Genomic DNA, 20,281 nt, shown 5'->3' on the forward strand with positions numbered 1-20,281 from the left:
CTAAAATAACTTGTTACATGAGAGTTCCTGGTAAATTAAAATGACTTCATATATATTGGTTAAAAAGAATATTTTGGATAGTAATGTTTCTTTATTTAAACTGTTTTCTAGTCAAAAAGTACTGCCAGACCATGTCAGAAATATATTTTAGAATTTGTTTTATAAAATATGAATTATTTTTTAAATCTTTCTTTCATTAATATTTATTAACCACAGTACTATAAGTTAACACTCATGGATGTGAATTGAAGATATCACATACTTGAGATCATGAAGAATATTCTCAAGACAGCAAATGACATCGTTTTCTCCTGCTTTTCTCTTCTTCTTCCCCCCACCACAACAGTCCATACATAGGAAAGCAATGGGAGGAGCCAGAGAAAGTCTGCTTCCCCCAAGCCTGATTGCACTGCCTTTTACAGGTGATCTCGAGAATATATAAGACCATCTTATATAACTTAAGAATGATCCAGTGTTGTGCCTAAATGTTGTATAGGAGTAAATAAAAATGATTTTGCTCTCCCATGATTCTTCCTCAAGCTGTGCTGTCCGTAGGGAGAGAGCTGCACTTCATTTCATGCAGACCCTGTCACTGGTATTTCTGTGCTGAGCCTGTCACACCACTCCTCAGTGTCAGGAAGCCCTGATCCCTTTTATCTGCTGCTCTATGTCCGTCCAAAATGCCTTTCTGCAGGCTAATGCAAGTTTTACAAGGTTGCGGACTTCCATCTTATTGCCAATCACATTAGAAGTTGTCAGTTAAGTGTGCTTGGCGCCGAAAGTGCTAAGCCAATTAAACCATTCTCTTTTTCTTCAAATATGATGCACTCCAGCTTAGAGGCCTGTTTTTAAAGGTGTTTCTTTCTTAGTCATATTGATCTTTGACTATTTATGTTGTTGATGTTAATTTTTGCTGCTTCTGTCTATAAGCTAATTTCAGGGATACAGATACATATAAGGCCCTGTTCTTCATTCCTATCCTTCATCATTTCCTAGATAGTCTTCTTTTTCACTCTTCCAACACCTTCATTCTTCAGACAGTTTCTACAATCCCACCTTTGCCTGGATGCCATCAATGAAAAAGTTTAAAACTCCCTTGCTATCTTTGGTTTATAAACAACTGTGGAGAGCATGTTTGGATTTGTCTTTCATTGTGGAAATGGCTGAGGTGTTGATGTCCATTATCCTAGACTGACATGAAGATTGCCAAGTTACAGATTTGCATATATTCTGTTTTTATTTGTATGCATTATCATACTTTAGAAATGACACACGTATTTATGCATTTCTAAGTGATGTGCTTAATTGCTTCCTATTTTCTTTGATTTCTACTAAAACTAAAGCAATTTCATAATCTTTATTAGTCTTCTAAAGCTGTCTCATATTTTTGTCTTTAACAGGTCATTGCCATAGTGATGGATATGTTTACTGATGTGGATATTTTCAAAGAAATAGTAGAGGCATCAACCCGAGGCATATCTGTATATATTTTACTTGATGAGTCCAATTTTAATCATTTTCTAACTATGACTGAAAAACAGGGTTGTCAAATTCAGCGTCTCAGGGTAAGAATTCTATTTTTTTTTCAAATACTTTTGCTTACTGTTTTCATTCTGTTCAAATTTGAGTCATGTTAACATAAATTAGCCAAAAAAAAAATTAAAAGAAAAAGACAAAACAATGGAAACAGAGTGATATTTGGGAGAAGATTAGAAGGCCTGTTTGTTCTGGAATGTGCTTCTTGAGAGGATGTCTGGGTATTCTTTTTTTTAAATTTTTTTTTTATTGAAAAAAAAATTCCGCCTCCTCCCAGCCTCCCATTTCCCTCCCCCTCTTCCCACTCCTCTCCCCCTCCCTCTCCAGTCCAAAGAGCAGTCAGGGTTACCTGTCCTATGGAAAGTCCAAGGTCCTCCTCCCTCTGTCCATGTCTAGGAAGGTGAACATCCAAACTGGCAAGGCTCCCACAAAGCCAGAACATGAAGTAGGATCAAAATCCCGTGCCATTGTCCTTGGCTTCTCATCAGCCCTCATTGTTCACCATGTTCAGAGAGTCCGGTTTTATCCCATGATTTTTCAGTTACAGTCCAGCTGGCCTTGGTGAGCTCCCAGTAGATCAGCCCCACTGTCTCAGTGGGTGGGTGCACCCCTCATGGTCCTGACTTCCTTGCTCATGTTCTCCCTCCTTCTGCTCCTCATTGGGACCTTGGGAGCTCAGTCCAGTGCTCTAGTGTGGGTCTCTGTCTCTATCTCCATCCATCGCCAGATGAAGGTTCTATGGTTATATGCAAGATATTCATAAGTATGGCTATAGGATAGGGTCATTTCAGGTTCCCTATCCTCAGCTGCCCAAGGAACTAACTAGGGACATTGCCCTGGGCACCTGGGAGCCCCTCCAGGTTCAAGTCTCTTGCCAACCCTAATATGGCTCCCTTAATTAAGATATGTGCTTCCCTGCTCCCCTATCCACCCTTCCTGGAGTAAGATGCCACCAGCAACAGTTGGTGACTGTGTCTCACTTATACAACTCTGAAACCTCTGGCTAGTGATCCTGTAATTTGATATGGGTTGCTTTGTCAAATCACTTGAATTAGTGCCTTCATTGACATTTGACTTATGTCAAAATTGTCATGCTATTATAGTCAGAAAGTATTTCTCATAGTGAAATCTAGTATCGTTTATGAAATAATTCCATAATTCCATGTAAACAGAAAATATGTTCATTTAAGCTGTGTTAAAAATATTTTGGAATGGTTCTCTTTCTTGAGTATTTAATTGTAGGGAAATGTTTGCAATTTTCTTAATGAATTTTTATGTGTTTTAAAAGTTTGTTTCAATTATTTGTTTTGGTGCCAGGCAGTAGTAGCCCACACCTTTAAAACTAGAGGCAAAGGCAAGTGGATATCTGTGAGTTCAAGACCAACCTGGTCAACAGAGTGAACTCCAGGACAGTCAGAACTGTTACACAGAGAAACCCTGTCTCAAATCAATCAGTCAATCAATGCAATGTTTTTTATGTGTTTACACTGTTATTTATTTGCTTTTCAAAATGTCTCACTTCTAGATGTAATTTTATTTTATGTTTGCATATAATTGTAGAACATTCGAGTACGGACAGTAAGAGGCCAAGATTATCTTTCAAAAACAGGAGCAAAATTCCATGGGAAAATGGAACAGAAATTTTTGTTAGTTGACTGCCAGAAAGTGATGTACGGTTCTTACAGGTAAGAATATAGTGTTTATTTTAAGCATTTTCATACTTTCAAATAATTTATTACATTGAAATTTTAGCAGAATCAACTTAGCTGTATCTTAGAACCAAGGAAAAAAAGAGGCTGGAGACATGCTGAAAACTTGTTACTCTTTTTTAACTTTATTTTATTATTATTATTAAAAATTTCCACCTCCTCCCCACCTCCCATTTCCCTCCCCCATTCCCCAACTTTCCCTCCCTCTCCCTTTCCAGTCCAAAAAGCAGTTGGGATTCCCTGCCCTGTGTGAAGTCCAAGGTTCTCCCCCCTCCATCCAGGTCTAGAAAGGTGAGCATCCAAACAGACTAGGCTCTCACAAAGCCAATACATACAGTAGGAACAAAATCCAGTGCCATTGTTTTGGCTTCTCAGTCAGCACTCATTGTCTGCCATGTTCAGAGAGTCCAGTTTGATAGATGAGGAAAAAAAATCACTTGACAAAATTCAACACCCCTTTATGATAAAGGTTTTGGAGAGGTTAGAGATACAAGGATCGTACCTAAATATAATAAAAGCAATATATAGCAAGCCAACAGCTATTATCAAATTAAATGGAGAGAAACTCAAAGCCATTCCACTAAAATCAGGAACAAGACAAGGCTGTCCATTTTCACCATATCTCTTCAACATAGTTCTTGAAGTTCTGGCAATAGCAGTGAGACAACATAAGGAAATCAAGGGGATTCGAATCAGAAAGTAAGAAGTCAAACTTTCGTTATTTGCAGATGATATGATAGTGTACATTAGTGACCCCAAAAACTCTACCAAAGAACTTTTACAGCTGATAAACACCTTTAGTAATGTGGCAAGATACAAGACCAACTCCAAAAAATCAGTCGCCCTCTTATACACAAAGGATATGGAAGCAGAGAGGGAAATCAGAGAAGCTTCACCTTTCATGATAGCCACAACTAGCATAAAATATCTTGGGGTAACTCTAACCAAGGAAGTGAAAGATCTATTTGACAAGAACTTTGAGTCTTTGAAGAAAGAAATTGAAGAGGACACCAGAAAATGGAAGGATCTCCTTTGCTCTTGGATTGGGAGGATCAACGTAGTAAAAATGGCAATTCTACCAAAGGCAATCTATAAATTCACCACAATCCCCATTAAAATCCCAACAAAATTCTTCACAGACCTTGAGAGAACAATAATCAACTTTATTTGGAAAAACAAAAAACCCAGGATAGCCAAAACAATCTTATACAATAAAGGAACTTCTGGAGGCATTACCATCCCTGACTTCAAACTGTATTACAGAGCCACAGTGTTGAAAACAGCTTGGTATTGGCATAAAAACAGAGAAGTCGACCAATGGAATTGAAAAGAAGACCCAGATATTAGCCCACAAACCTATGAACACCTGTTACTCTTACAGAGTACCTGAGTTTGGTTCCAAGCACCTACTGTAGAAGGCTCACAACCACCATTAACTCCAGCCCGATGGTGATCTAGACCCCCTTCTTGCCTCTTCTAGAACTTCACTCAAATATAAAAACCCACACATGGATACATACACATAATTATAATTTATTTTTAAATCCGTTTTAAAATTTGAAAAGTTTAGAATCTATAGTGTGGAGATTTGGAGACATGGGCCTTGCTAACATCTTCGTGTGACTTAGGCTGTAACTTGGCTTCAGGTTCTTTATCAAAACAGTAATGGTTTTAGCTAACATTTCAGGTGCCTTGAAACTCTAAAATAACCAAAGTGGACAAACTCCTACAAGGGTAATGTATAATATGAATTGAGAAACAATCACTTAAGCCAGTTTGGGTAGTGTATGCCTGTAATCTCAGCATGCAGGAGGATTGCCACAAGTTTAGTGGCAGCCTGGTCTACATAGTGAATTCAAGTTTTAGCTAGGGTTATAACAAGATCCTGTCTCAAATAACAAGACAGGAGCTGAGGTGATTACTTAGCCCATAAAGGTATTTATTTCCAATCCTGATGTTTTGAGTTTGATCCCTAATACTCCCATGATATAATCAATACTCTGATATCCATATATACACTGTGGCACATGCATACATATGCATGCATGTGCACACACACACACACACACACACACACACACACACATACAAGCACCCCCCCCACACACATGCACATAAACATGAACAAAATAAATAATTAATAAAATAAATATCTGACACCTATAGAAACAAAAAAACTGATAAAATAGTGCTTAAAAGAAAATTAGATTTTAACACTTCGAAAAGTGTACCAAGAGATGTTCCTGTATGATTGTTCAATATCTGAGAAAATCAGAATCACAACCTATGTTGGTCAGGTGAAGTATGAAAAGAGGCCACCTGTTGATTCCCAGCCACTTAGCCCTGAAATAATTACACAGAAACTATATTATTTAAAACACTGCTTGGCCAATTACTTAAGCGTATTGCTAGCTAGATCTTACATCTAGAATTAACCATTACTTTATATTTTACCACAAGGCCTGTGGCTTGCTGGCAAGGTTCCAGCATCTGTCTCCAGCAGGGCTACATGGCTTCTCTTCCTGCCTTCCTTCTCCCAGCATTCCGTTTAGTTTTCCCCACCTACTAAGTTCTGCCCTATCAACAGGACAAGCCATTTTCTTTATTCATTAATGGTAATCACAGAATACAGCAGGAAATCCCATATCAGTCAGGCAGATCTAAAGTGAAGGCATTGGCTAGTAATTGCTCAATAATATCCGATAATGGCATTATTCCTGAATTTGATACCAATGTTTTTATATAAACAGGCACATAATAACTCCAGGAAATGCTTCTAAAGCGCAGGTCACTAAGTTATTATAGGCCTATCATAGAAGACATTGGCATGACTCCAGAGAGCTATGGAAGGGAACAGATCAAAGCAGCAGAACCTTTGCACTTTGATAAATCTAAACATCTATAAAGAAATAACCTTGAAGTCCTGAGCAAATGGCTCAACTTGCACTTTCCATTGTTTATATGAAATTAGCGTAATCATGGGACACACTACATGGCCTGTCTGTGCAATTTCACCTTCCAAACAATAATGCTAACTATTATTTTAGGACTGTCTTTTAATCGTTATTTTCTGCTTGTGTTTGCTGTAGGCTTGGGGAACTCCCCCTCTTTTAAAGCTGTTTGGTGTTCCAAATGAAATCTTGTAAAGACCAGAAATTATAGCTAGTACTTGAAATTAATGAGTCATTTTAAATTATCATTATATATGTATATATTTGTTCAGACATATTTAATTTTAAAGAGTTTTTAATTGAGTTTTTAATTAAGATAGAGTTTACTTATACATGGTATTTCTTATTTAAATACATCCAGTTGCTCTATTTTCACCCTTTGGCATGACCATAATAATATTTTTAATACTAAATTTCTTTGTTGTGCCAGTAGGAATTGATAGTGAAATGCTTTAATGACTGGAGCTGAGCTACTCAGGTTGATATGGGTAATTAATTAAATAATTAATTAAATGTACTTAATTTTTTTTTAAAAGAAACAAATAACCAAACTAAGCTAAACCAAATCTAGAAAGTCCTTTTAACCCCAGGTCGTGGTGAGGAGTCGAGGAGACTATAGAGTCTCTAAGAGCAGAGAATAGTATGGGTTCATAGAAACCCTTTTCTAGTAACTCCATTATCTATATTATTTCAAGAACCTTTCAAACACACTTCTTTTAAAAATTACCAGTTGTCAGTCATTGTCATTTTGTTTTCCATTTTCCCTATATCATCTGTTGTACTGAGAACTGTTATATAGTACACTCGAGTATATTTTGTGCATGGAATGTTTCCTGCCTGGACCCTCACCTTCCTGTTTGTTTCCTTAAATGATTTTTCATTTCTTTTACTTTTTGAGATTATTCAAAATTACAACATTTTTCCCATCCCATTCCTCCCTGCGAACCCTCCCATACACCCTTCCTTGCTCCCTTTCAAATTCATAGTCCCTTTTAAACAAATTACTTGTTGTTACGTGCACATATGTATAGGTACATGTATGTGTATGCAGATATATATATATATTCCTAACTACATAAATATGACCCGCTCAGCCTATGTATTGTTACTGGGACATGTGTTTTCAGAGCTGAACTTGAGTGACCAATTGGTGTGCTCTTCCCTGGGGAAGGCTGTTCCACTCTCAGCATTCCATAGTTACCTGTAATACTGTGTAGGGTTGAATCCTCGTGGGTTTCGCCTCATCTGTTTTAGCCTGTCTATTGCTGATCCCGTTCACCTCCTGCTGAACCAAGCTCAGGTCTCCTAGGTGAACAGTAAGGGTGTTTAACTGCTAAGCAGTCTCTCCTGTCCTCTTTGGCTGAGTTTCATATTGTAAAAAATATTCCAAAAGTTCTTGTATAATAGTTAGGAACCACCTTGGACAAAGCCTAGTTCTTTCTAGTTAAAGGAACTTGAGTCCCTTCTACTACAGTGTATTGTTTTCTCATTGTCCTTTTGCAGCCTGGTATTTGTTTCTTATTTTCTCCTTGTTTACTTCCATTTTCTCATTTCCTTTCCTTTTCTCCTTTTCTTTCTTTAGTTCTTTTTATTTATCCCCCCCCCCCCGATTTTTTAGACAAGGCAATACTTTATTGCCCAGGTTGCCTGTGAACTAGCGAACTAGCTATCCAGTCTAGGTTGTCCTTAAATTGCCAGTTTTCTGGACTTTGCCTGGCCAATGTTGAGATTAGAGGTGTGTACCCCCACCTTCAGCTGAAAAGTCTTCTTTAATTGATAACCCCTCCCATGGAAGCCATTGGGTTCTAAAGACTCATCATTTGTAGAGATGCATAGAATCTGCAGTTGTTAGAGCCACACATGAACAACAGCTCACAGAATGATGGCTCATCAGGAAAACACAAGCATTTACTAAATAAAACACACATATTTTATTGTCAATTAGTATGAATAGCTTTTTTAACTTGGTATCCCCACCTAAAATTTTAAGAGATATTTTTGGAGATATTTCTAAGGTATTTTAAATAAATTAAACTCAGAAAGGTTTCTTTTTGTTTGTTATAGACAGGGCCCCCAACTTGAGCCAGAGTATCCAGAGGTGATTCCTTGCTTTGTGTGGAGTACTAAAACGATGCTTGAATGAGTGATTTAAGTAAGGCTGAGGTAGAAAGAGCCTTGTGTGGGTGAATGGCCCAAAGCTGTGCTTGAAACGCTCACATAAGACTGAAACAGTGACAGATCTGGGGAGAATGATGGGGCATAGAATTCACAAACCGGATGTAGTAACCTGGTGAAGCTGGTGTATGCTACAAGCCAACGCCGGATATTGATTCTGCACATTCTGAGAAGCTCGGCTCTCACGGTGTAGATTTGTAGCTTTTGCCTTGTAGAAAACACAAGTCCCCCAAAGTGACAGAGAAGCACAGAGGTCCTTCCCAAATTCGACGACAGCCTTGTTGCTCATTCAGATTCACCTTTGCAACACTCAGCTGAATATCTTAGCTTAGCCTACAATTTATTTCAGCATTCCAGAGGAACATCTAATATTCTGTTTTCTAAACTCAACTCTTCTGATTATTTTAGTTCATAAACTTTGGGGTTGTACTTAAGTCTAGTGTTTTCCTCCTTATAGTAAATTCAATCCCTGACCTTTTAAGTGTGTACTACAAACAACCACTAGAGAAATGATCCCCAAACACTTCTTTCTCTTACAGTTTATCTGAATTCGGGGGCAAGTCCTAAGCCCCAAGCTTTCCAACTTGCCTACATGCCTCGCAAGTTCCTCATGTCACTTCTGTTTACCATATAACTATAATCTGATGTGTGTATGTGTGTGCGCATGCGTGTTCACGTGTGTGCGTGGGTGTGGGGGGGGGGACTAAACAGTGGCAGTTTCTGCTTCCTCTGCTTTTCACTGTGTTTCTTCCGAAGACTCCCACTTTCTCTGGGGACCCCTGCATACCTGCTAATTTAACATTTATTCATTACTAACTATTTTCAGCATTGCTTCATTCATAGCTTCAGTTTGATTGAAAAAGAAATTCTTTCTTTAAAAATTATTTTTATTTTTCTACTTTTGATCTCATGTCAAAAAATTCTTTCTTTTCTCTTTTGTTTTCTTACTTTTTTCTCTTTATTTCTTTTTTTCTGAGACAAGGACAAGGTTTCTCTGTGTAGCCCTGAATGTCTAAAAACTTACTCTATAGGCCAGGCTAGCCTCAAACCCACAGAGATCTGCCTCCCTCTGCCTCCTGAGTGCTGAGATTAAAGGTGTGCACCATCACCTAGAAAATTTCTTTGACTGTTGATTTCCATTTCATTAATCTCAAGTCATCCTGTTGGCTCACACATTCGCATCAAGAGTTCCTAGTAAATATTCCTCTCATGCTATGAATTCATGGGAAGTAACACATAAATTTAGCATCTCAAAATGACAAATCCCCAATGTGTACAGTGTCATTTGTAATATTTTATTAATTTTTACTCCATACATTTAGGAAATATTTATATTTGTATTTGTTTTCCCCATGTAAATATTACACTCCCCATGTAAATACTACGACATATATAAATATTATGTTCATTTGGTATAGGGTGTTTATCTCACTTTGTTTTTTAATAATCTTGAGTGTGTTATATACATTCTTTGATATAAATAATATTAGCAATTTAGTTTTAAATTTTCAAATTGGGACTCTTTCTATTTAACTTAGGTGCTCAGAGCCCAAATGCAAAAGCTGACATGAAATTTCAAGATTTCCCTCACTTCAACACTATGTAGGAAAAGGGATTTAAAGTTGTATAAAATATGGTGAAACCATTGCAAACGTTAATCTCACAGAAGTTGTAAACCTTCCTCAGAAGTCCCGGCTGGCATTTTAAATGGCATGTTCTATGGGGAACATTGTAATCCTGTGGAGACTGAGCACAGTGACGTCCGTCCAGCAACCACTGAGGCAGCTGCCCACGGTTGCTCGATTTGTAGCTCTCTGCATCCCAGATTACAATGAATAACTCACAGGGATAAGAGTCAAAAAGAACTGATGCTCAAATTCATGCATTAACACGGATCTTCTGTGCTTTATAGCATGTCAGGGCATTGCCACAATGATGCTATCCATGTCTTCAGTGTAAACATGAGGAAGGTAGACCCCGCATCTTGTGTCTACAGCTTTACATCCAAGTCTCTCATGTTTCTCTCTAATCCTGGATTTTCCCACTCAACACTGGGTTGGAATATGCAAATTATAATTTTTTTAACTCCATAGATGTAGATGCAAAATATACAACCACTTTTGTTTCTGCTTTTGGAAAACAGTATACAAATGTTTGAATGGACTTAAAACCAGATGTCAAGTAGCCTTGTTACTTAAGAAGCGTATATGTATTTATTAGTAGTAATGATAAAAATATTCTAAATTACAAGAAAAACAAGAACAAGAATTCTTCTGTCATTTTAAAATAACATTTGCGGTGAAACTGTATGGTGTCATTAATCCTTGACCAAAATTAAGTTTCTTGTTTTTCTTCTGTTTTCAGCTACATGTGGTCATTTGAAAAAGTTCATCTCAGCATGGTTCAGATCATCACAGGACACCTTGTAGAGTTATTTGATGAAGAATTTAGAACACTCTATGCCAGGTCCTGTGTCCCAAGCTGTTTTGCTCAGGAAGAATCAGCAAGGGTGAAGCCAGGCAAAGCTCTGTGGGAGAATGGCCTTTACCAGCGATCCATTTCTTCATTAGCTTCTGTTTCCAGCCAGAGAAACCTGTTTAGTAGACAAGACCAAATGCATAAAATAGACCCTAGTTACTACAAAGGCAGAGGGATGTATACCCTAAACGAACATGACAAACACAGCATTAGAAATCACGGATACAAGCCTCATTTTGTTCCAAACTTCAATGGCCCAAATACAATTCGACACTTCCAACCCAATCAGATCAATGAAAACTGGAAAAGGCATAGTTACGCTGGGGAGCTCTCAGACACAACGCCATACCAGCTGCTCAACAGACCTCTGAATCGGACTAATAATGCTCCTGGACAGTGGAGAAGGCCTTCAGACAGTCTCAGCGTGGCATCCTCATTACGGGGAGGCCAGGCAAGCCAGAAAAACATACCTGCACAGAGTTTTGCTGATCGGCTTGCCCAGAGGAAAACAACCAATCTTGCGGAAAGGAATTCTAATGTGCGGAGATCATTTAACGGGACAGATAATCATATCCGCTCTTTACAGCAACGGATGCCGACTCTGGAGAGCGCCACAAAGTCTTTCCTGCGCACCTGGAGGATCGACTCCTACTTAAATGATAACTCAGAAGTCCCACCTGAACCAGACGGCTCCACCCTGGGTGACAGATTCGAAGGCTACGATAGTGCAGAAAACTTGAAAGCCAATGCAGCCTATACTCATTCGAGGCTGCGTTCCTCGTTGGCGTTTAAACCAACTTTACCTGAACAAAAAGAAGTCAGCAGCTGTACAACTGGCTCCTCAAATTCCACCATCATCGGTTCTCAAGGAAGTGATACACAGAGTGAGGTCCAAGAGAGGTCCACAAATGCACTTGCGGTGACAGAGAAACCCTTGCTGGAGTCAATCGCCAAGCTCCCTACTCAGTCAGAGGCACCAAAATTGCACATCTTGCAGGTTCCCGAAAAGCAAGTAGAGATCTTAAACCAAACAATGAATGGCCGAGCAGAATTAAACAACTGTATATATACAAACCTGTGTGTCAATAAGCAGACAGAGAACACAAAAAGCCAGGAAAACGAGAATCTGCTCAAAAGGCGAAGTTTCCCATCCTTTGACCACTCAAAAGTCAATTTAGAGCACGGCAATAGCAAGAATTATGTGTATAGTACCCTTACCAGAAATCGGATTAGACAGCCGGGAAAACCCAAGCAGGATGTGCTGATGAGTTCTAAGAGCATGCACAATGTGACCCACAGCACGGACGACGAGGAAGAGGAGGCTATCAAGAGAGAACCTCCAAGTGGCTCGGCCACCAAATCTATTTCCATTGCTGCTTTGCTTGATGTGAATAAAGACGACCCCAACAAAGAACTTACTTCTAAGAAGGAAGCTAAAGGCTCCCCAAGCTTTCTGAAAAAGGGGTCTCAGAAGTTAAGATCCTTACTTAGTCTCACTCCGGATAAGAGAGAAAATCTATCCAAGAACAAGGCGCCCGCGTTTTATAGAATGTGTAGTAGTTCTGACACTTTGGTTTCTGAGGGTGAAGAGAATCAGAAGCCCAAAAAATCCGAGCCCAGAGTTGATTCATCTCCGAGAAGAAAGCGTTCCTCCTCATCAAATTCTCAAGGCAGCATCCACAAGAGCAAGGAGGACATAGCAGCTAGCGTATCTCCAGGGGTAAATTCCCACGCAGAGGAAAGTAGGAGAATAGCGCCTTCTCCCAGACCTGTTGAAAGAAGGCTTTCCGAGAGAGCGGGAGATGCCTCTGCTCCAAGATTTAACACTGAACAGATCCAATACCGTGATTCGAAGGAGATCAGCTCCGTCACCGCCCCTCAAAGACGGCCAACCTCTTCTCCGGTACTAAAGTCCAGCGAGCTCCTGAGATCTCATTCAACCAACCAGCGAGTTTACAGTCGATTTGAGCCATTTTGTAAGCTTGAAAGCTCTATTCAGTCAGCGAACAGCCTGACAAACACCCATGCCAACCGCCCAGAAGTCAAAGCCACAGCAATGGGCAGCAGTTATGGCAGGTCCAGCCCGATGCTGAATTACAAGACTGGTGCTTATCATACATACTCCCCCAATGAAAACAGGTTCCGAGGATTTATGCAGAAGTTCGGAAACTTCATCCACAAAAGCAAATGAAATACTTTCATTTCAAATTGCAATTGAAATATAAAATGAATGTGGCTGTAATATTTATCCAAAGAACACTGCACAGATTTTTGTGCCATGCTGAGAGTGTTCTGTATTAGAATTGGGGAACTATGTAGTGTTGTAAAGAAAAGTTAATGTTTTATTGTAAAATTAATTGTACTTGGTTAGCAGACAAGGGACTATTCCAGTAAATATATTAAAAGGTTGTTTGTAAATGGTGATAGCATTAAAAAAAAAAGAGAGATGGGATTCATTGTTTTCTATCTTCTAAAAATCTTAAGTATTTAATTAGAAGAAATTTCAGGGAAGAGATTACATTTAGATTTTTGATCATTTTTTCCAAAGTCGTCACTTAAAAATACTTAGTATTACTTGCCACTGGTGCTTTGTGATATAATTTACAATTTTGTTTTCATTTTTTTCAGAAATATAAGAAAACAGAACAAAGTCTTTTTTGTTGATCAATTCTGTAGAATAACGATATATTTTATGGTTTCAATATCTTTACTATGCAGCATTGCACAAAAAGAGTGTTATTTGAGTTATGTAGGCCAGCGTGTTTTATTGAGCCCGAGGTGTGTTTGCACTTAGATACATCAGCCTTAAGCATCAGCCTTGTAAACTACAGACACACACACAGGCTTTATTTTCTAACTCTCAATAACTGTGCAGTGTTCTGCTTGGCACTTTTTCATCAGCTGTCCATTTTTTATAGCCATGCCTTAATTAAAATTTAAAGGAAGTGAACACAATATAGGAATCCTCCTTTTCCATCTATACAAACCTTCTAAAGCTGTAAGATTCTGCCAAATCTTGTGTTAGATTGATAAGCCAAATGCAGAAATGTTTTGTTTGAAAACTGTTCACCGTTTTAAAGTTTGGGTTGAATGTGGTATAATGACACACTCTTTCATGAGGATTAGATGTAGCAGTGAGAACCAGGCCTAGTCTCTCACTATGGTACGGCCAGGCTGGATGGAAACATCTCCATGCCTTAGCTTGATGGTTATGTAGGTCATAAGGTACCATTTACCATTCTTAAAAGAACAAAAATCTTCCTGTTTATTGAAGAAACTTGAACATGGTCTTGTTTTATGCATGGCATGTAGAATTCAAGAAGCAAAACACAGTAAGGTTTCTCTGTGTAACAATACTGGCTGTCTTAGAACTTCCTTTGTAGACCAGGCTGGCCTTGAACTCATAGAGATCTGCTTGCCTCTGCCTCCCAGGTGTTGAGATTAAAGATTTGTGCCACCACCGCCCAGCTTCAAATTATCTTTTTTAATATTTTCAGGAGTACTAAACAGAACACTGTGTTGTTTTTAAAATGCAAATTTGTTTGATACTATCAAATATCAATACTTATTATGGTGCTGAAATAATTTACCTTAGAAGAATCCTGGTAGGAGAGACTGTAGAATGGATTACCTACTATTTTCTGAGCACATAACCATAACCAGGTCCGGCCTTACAAACATGTTCTGTCATGTGTTTATGATAACATCGCCACTATTATTTACAAATTATTGAGATTTCAGTTAAGATATGAGAATGAGATAATGTTCCTAGTCACATAGCTAATAAATAGTGGCTCTACATTATAACATTTCTGCATGACATTAGCATTCTGTCCAACTGGTTCAATACCTGCCCTGTTAGAACTGAAAAAAACATTTACTTCCTAACTAGGAATCCACCAGAAAAAGTTTAGTTGAATTTCACCAGACAACAAGAGCACACTAGGATTAAATGGTTATAGTAAGTCACGGTAGAAGAGGAAGGGACGAAGCGATTCTGAGGGATTTCGGCAAGGCCAGTTTTAATTGCTTTGTGTCATTTTTATCTCCTTGTTGGCCTCTGACAATGAGAACAAATGAGAGGAACCAGTGTGAGTTGTAACATTTGGGCTTCAAGGAAGCAAAGACTGTCTCTGCAGAGGGAGGGAGGTGGGGAAAGGAGCTCAGTAGTAAATGCTTACAATAATCATAGCAAGAACATCCACTTAAATAAAACTGCACTTCACAGAAGTTACTGTGCTTCTCAAGATGTGCTTGGCACCAAATGCCGGAGGCTGGATTTCAGCACAGTCTGTGAGTTAGTCCAGCATTCTGTGCCCGGTTGCTTCTTAGCTGCTTTGGGTTTGAGAACCTGCTTTGGAAGTGTTAATAATCGCCTCGCTCTTTTGCTCATTCTCTCATTATAAACTGCAGGAATATGCTGGTACCTCTAGGGGAATAATATTTTGTAAATAAGACTGCAGAATAGATGTTCAGTTTCACATCATTACAGTAGCCTTATAACCTGCTATTGTAATTGAGGAAATTGCCAAGTTTGCAATTCTGGGCTGATTCTGTCAGAAATGGAAGCGTGCTGACCTTGAAAACATCCACACTAATGATAATATAAAAATAGGATGCTGAGAACGACCGGTTTGGTTTTTTTTTTCATCATGAGAAAGGAGCCAATTCATAGAAACTCTAACTCATAAACAGGGTTTTTAAATGCATATTTCCTTTTAATCAGACCAGAGGTTCATATGCAAAAGTTTAGTGGCGCAGGAATGCAGCATAATTTCTGCCAGTATGGTTAACTTGTAGGAAAATCCTGTTAAATTGTCCCTGGGCTCTTCTTTGTGAATGGAGAGTGTCAGGAGCTTTATCCCATCTGCCTGACAGATAATTTAAGCTTTTGCATGGCAGATTTATTTTCCTTACCCCTTTTCTTTGATTAACTCCCTTATGTGTGAGTGTGTATATAGCCTTCCAAAATGTCTTCACTGAGAAAGTCCCCACAATTAAGACTGAGAAAACACTTAACACTTTATATATATAACACACACACACACACACACACACACACACACACATATATATATATATCCGTTGTTACAGCTTTCACTAGATACTGCCCAGGTTTGGTGGATATAATTTCAAATAATACCTCTTATCTCTTTACTTCCCATTTTAATATTGGTGGAAAGCTGTTACTTAGATGTGCTTTCATATTAAACTTTGGCAATAAACTTCTCCCTCTACATAGGCTTTCGTTTCTAAGCAGAAACACAAGGACTGAGTATGATCCCCACGTGGTTCTTGGCAGGTGATATAATAGCACCGGAGATACTTAGCCTACTGTGTTTATATCCTTCCACTCTGACGGCATAGCCTGACCCTACCGTGGTTGCTGAAGTGTGGGCACATGTTGTCAATCTTTGTGAACAAATACTTTCAGAAAAGGGCTGAATTGTGGGTACATTCAGGTCCACTTTACTCAACAAGGAACCATCTTTGTGCCACTATTATGCCACAGATATTTTTGTTTTATTGATATCTGTTGACTCTTACTGTGCCTTTAGCTAAGGGGTTTAAAGTAGAATCATCGCTTCATATTAGCTAAACTCATGATTAATGTGGGATTGTTTTAAAAGTTACAATTTCAGTTTGGTTCTGGTATATTTTTAAAAAGTGATGAAATTATAAACAAATCAATTCATTAACTTTTATATACAGAGAATTTTACAAATAAATATTACTCTAAATAACATTTTTGATTAATAAATGAACATTAAATAATTTTGTACAAATGCTATATTGTTGAGTTTTTATCATTATACCTAAGGTTTCTTCATCCAAATGCACTCCTCTGTTTAGAAATCATAATCAGGAATTTAGATGATAATTTATTAAAAGTATTTTTCGGGACCCAAGGAGATGGATCACTGAATAAAACACTTACTGCACAAAAATGTGAGTGATGGAGTTTAGATCCCCACCACCCACATAAAAGCCAGAAGGGTGTAGTGTTATGCCTGCAGTCCCAATACAAAGGATTGGGAAGGGTCTATGGACAAGCCAAATAGCTAGACTTGCTCAATTGATGAGCTCTGGACTCAATGAAAGGCTCAACCTCAGTAAATGAAGCCCAGAATGATCTAGAAAACACGTGGTATCAACTTCTGGCCTCTACATGCACATACATACATCATCCCATGTGCATACACACACACCTACCAACATGAACTCACCTACACATTCAAAACAACATTTCCTCTGACTTTATTTTTATTTATTTTTTTTAAATTTATTTATTTATTAAGGATTTCTGCCTCCTCCCCGCCACCGCCTCCCATTTCCCTCCCACTCCCCTGATCAAGTCCCTCTCCCTCATCAGCTCGAAGAGCAATCAGGGTTCCCTGACCTGTGGGAGGTCCAAGGACCCCCCACCTCCATCCAGGTTTAGTAAGGTGAGCATCCAAACTGCCTAGGCTCCCCCAAAGCCAGTACGAGCAGTAGGATCAAAAACCCATTACCATTGTTTTTGAGTTCTCAGTAGTCCTCATTGTCTGCTATGTTCAGCGAGTCCGGTTTTATCCCATGCTTTTTCAGACCCAGTCCAGCTGGCCTTGGTGAGTTCCCGATAGAACATCCCCATTGTCTCTGTGTGTGGGTGCACACCTCGCTGTCCTGGGTTCCTTGCTCGTGCTCCCTCTCCTTCTGCTCCTGATTTGGACCTTGAGATTTCTGTCCGGTGCTCCAATTTGGGTCTCTGTCTCCTTTCATCGCCTCATGAAGGTTAATATTCAGGAGGATGCCTATATGTTTGTTTTCGGATTCACCTTCTTATTTAGCTTCTCTAGGATCACGAATTATAGGCTCACTGTCCTTTGTTTATGGCTAGAAACCAAATATGAGTGAGTACATCCCATGTTCCTCTTTTTGGGTCTGGCTTACCTCACTCAGGATAGTGTTTTCTATTTCCATCCATTTGTATGCAAAATTCAAGAAGTCCTTGTTTTTCACTGCTGAGTAATACTCTAATATGTATATATTCCATACTTTCTTCATTCATTCTTCCATTGAAGGGCATCTAGGTTGTTAAAACCTCTAAAATGTATTTAATAAACATATCTTTTATATACCATTTTATCCATAACTGATACACAGTAACAGTGCCTTAGTTTAACATGTTCATTGGGTCAACAGTGGGCAATGTGCATGTGTGTTGATGATAGTCCTATTGTCTGGTATTTACAATGTACTTTTTCTATGTGTAAATGTTTCAATACACCTAATTGACTATGTATAGTTAACCATAGTCCTCAGTAGAGTAAGATGCTGTACAGTTTATAGCCTAAATTCTGTAGCTTATGCCAGAAATCTAAGTTCACTAAGATAACTCACAGTAGTGAAATACTCTAAATGCATTGCTAGCATCTATCTCCATGGCTACAAAATGCATGATCCATCTTCTTTGTTTCTGTTTCTACTGGAAGGGTTACTTCTTTAAGTAATTTTTAGTGTAAATTCATAGAATTTTTAAAAGAAATTTTTATAGTTTATTTTTGCACACATTGCTAACAGATATATTTGTATTATATAAATAAACAGTATAATTTTCAAATTATTGAAAACTCAAAATACCATAGATATTTTGAAAAAATTGACAGGTCAATTACAAAATATTTAAAGTCTATATATTATAAGTTAAATGTTGTCTCCTGTTAAAGGTAATATTTGTGGTTACAAAAGTATAATGAAAAAGACAAATTACTAATAAGGGCTAAGATTTGAACAATCCCATACACTTAAAAGTACAAACACACTTGCTTTAACTTGGAATCTAATCTGAAGCATATTTCAAAGAGAGTCTAACCAAGACCATCTACACTTGCTTTAACTTGGAATCTAATCTGAAGCATATTTCAAACAGAGTCTAACCAAGACCATCTGGACTCATCTAGAAATCAAAGATTTTGTGTTTTGGTTGGTGTTTACTCTTCTTTTTTGGTAGAATGAGAAGTACCTTTCCATATCAAAAACATTAAAACATAAGGGTGAAAAATCCATGTTGGCACCAGCTCATCCTCTCCATGTTCAGAGAGTTTTGTGGGTGTTGTCTTCAGCAATGGGGTCTTGCTGTCAGTTCATAGAGAGCAACCTATTGTTTTGTCAACAGCCTGGGTTGTTTGTGGATCTCCATGGGAACCCTTTGGCAGATAACTCAATTGGATGTAACCTACTCCTGGTACTGGAAGCTTCATTTGGTGACAACATGGCCGGTTGGGACTCCATCTTCCTCATTATCTGGAGACATCATTGGGATTGCCTTTACCTATTTTAGGAAGTTTTCATTGCACTAGGTTTCCGCACCTCTCCTCAAATGCCCCTGTACTCTGTCTTTCTCTGAATTTCCCTCCTTAACCCCATCTCCTCTTTCTACTCAACCTGATTCTTCCTTTTCCATTCCCAGTCCACCCATGAAATCTCTCCTACTTCCTCCTCACAGGAAGAGCCATGTGTTGCCCCACTCTCTTCCTCTATACCTAACCTCTCTGGGTCTACAGATGATAGCTTAGCTGTTATTTATTTATTCTGTTATACTCATAGACCAGCATCTTATTCAGTCTTCATCAGAGAAGCTTCCTTTTTTCAGCAAATGGGAACAAATAGAGACCCACATCCAGACATTACACACAAACAGGCAGATGTTGAAATAACTCTAAATAAGATGTCTCCATTAAATCTCTACATTCAGAGCTCAGGGATATTGTGTAAGAAGAGGCAAAAGAGTGTGGGAGCCAGAGGGGATAGAGAATACCAGTAGAACAAGGTCCTCTAAATCAAATGAGCAAAGCTCATATGAACTCACAGAAACTGGGGCAGCAAGTACAAAGCTGACACAGGTCTGTACCAGGATATATATACATATATTAGCTTTCAATTTAGTGTTTGTATGAGACTCCTGAGTGTGTAAACAAGAGCGTCTCTGATTCTTGTGCTTCTTCTTGTGGCTCTTTTCCTACCATTGATTTGCTTTGTCTGACTTCAATTTGATCGTTTTTATTTTTATTATATTTAATGTTTTATAAAAATAAACACTTATTTAAATTTTTAAAGAAGTTTTTTGCTTGAGATACAGGTCATATGAAGGCAGAAGACAGAAGATGATTTGGAATAGAATGACACAGGCAACATGCCACTGCATATACTTCTCTTTAACCACCTCAACTGGCTAGATTATGTCTCTGTTCCTTGAGGCATACATAGATAGGAACCAATCTATCAGGCACAGAGACAGAGTCCATTTCCTCTTATCGGAATTCTAAGTACTAGTTTAAGATATTGGTCAATTTTATTAATTTTTAAAGGAACTGCTAATTTCTTTTTAAATTACCTCTATCTCATGTCATGAACTTATAAGAACATTATAAGTTTCACAGATCACTATTT

The 20,281-nt window shown here is 38.3% G+C and overlaps 1 protein-coding gene across 1 annotated transcript in view; it reads left to right on the forward strand.

Moving 5' to 3' along the window:
- Positions 1-13,266, forward strand: part of Fam83b (family with sequence similarity 83 member B) — a 48,964-nt gene extending 35,698 nt beyond the window's left edge. Inside the window, exons 2-4 of the mRNA XM_005347606.2 lie at positions 1,401-1,565; positions 3,097-3,221; positions 10,736-13,266. Coding sequence (XP_005347663.1) covers positions 1,401-1,565; positions 3,097-3,221; positions 10,736-13,040 — 2,595 coding nt within the window. The 3' untranslated portion in view covers positions 13,041-13,266. The remainder of the gene's footprint in view (positions 1-1,400; positions 1,566-3,096; positions 3,222-10,735) is intronic.
- The last annotated feature ends 7,015 nt before the right edge of the window (positions 13,267-20,281 follow it).

This window comes from Microtus ochrogaster, chromosome 5 (genome assembly GCF_000317375.1).
Source record: "Microtus ochrogaster isolate Prairie Vole_2 chromosome 5, MicOch1.0, whole genome shotgun sequence".
NCBI classification, from domain to species: Eukaryota; Metazoa; Chordata; class Mammalia; order Rodentia; family Cricetidae; genus Microtus; species Microtus ochrogaster.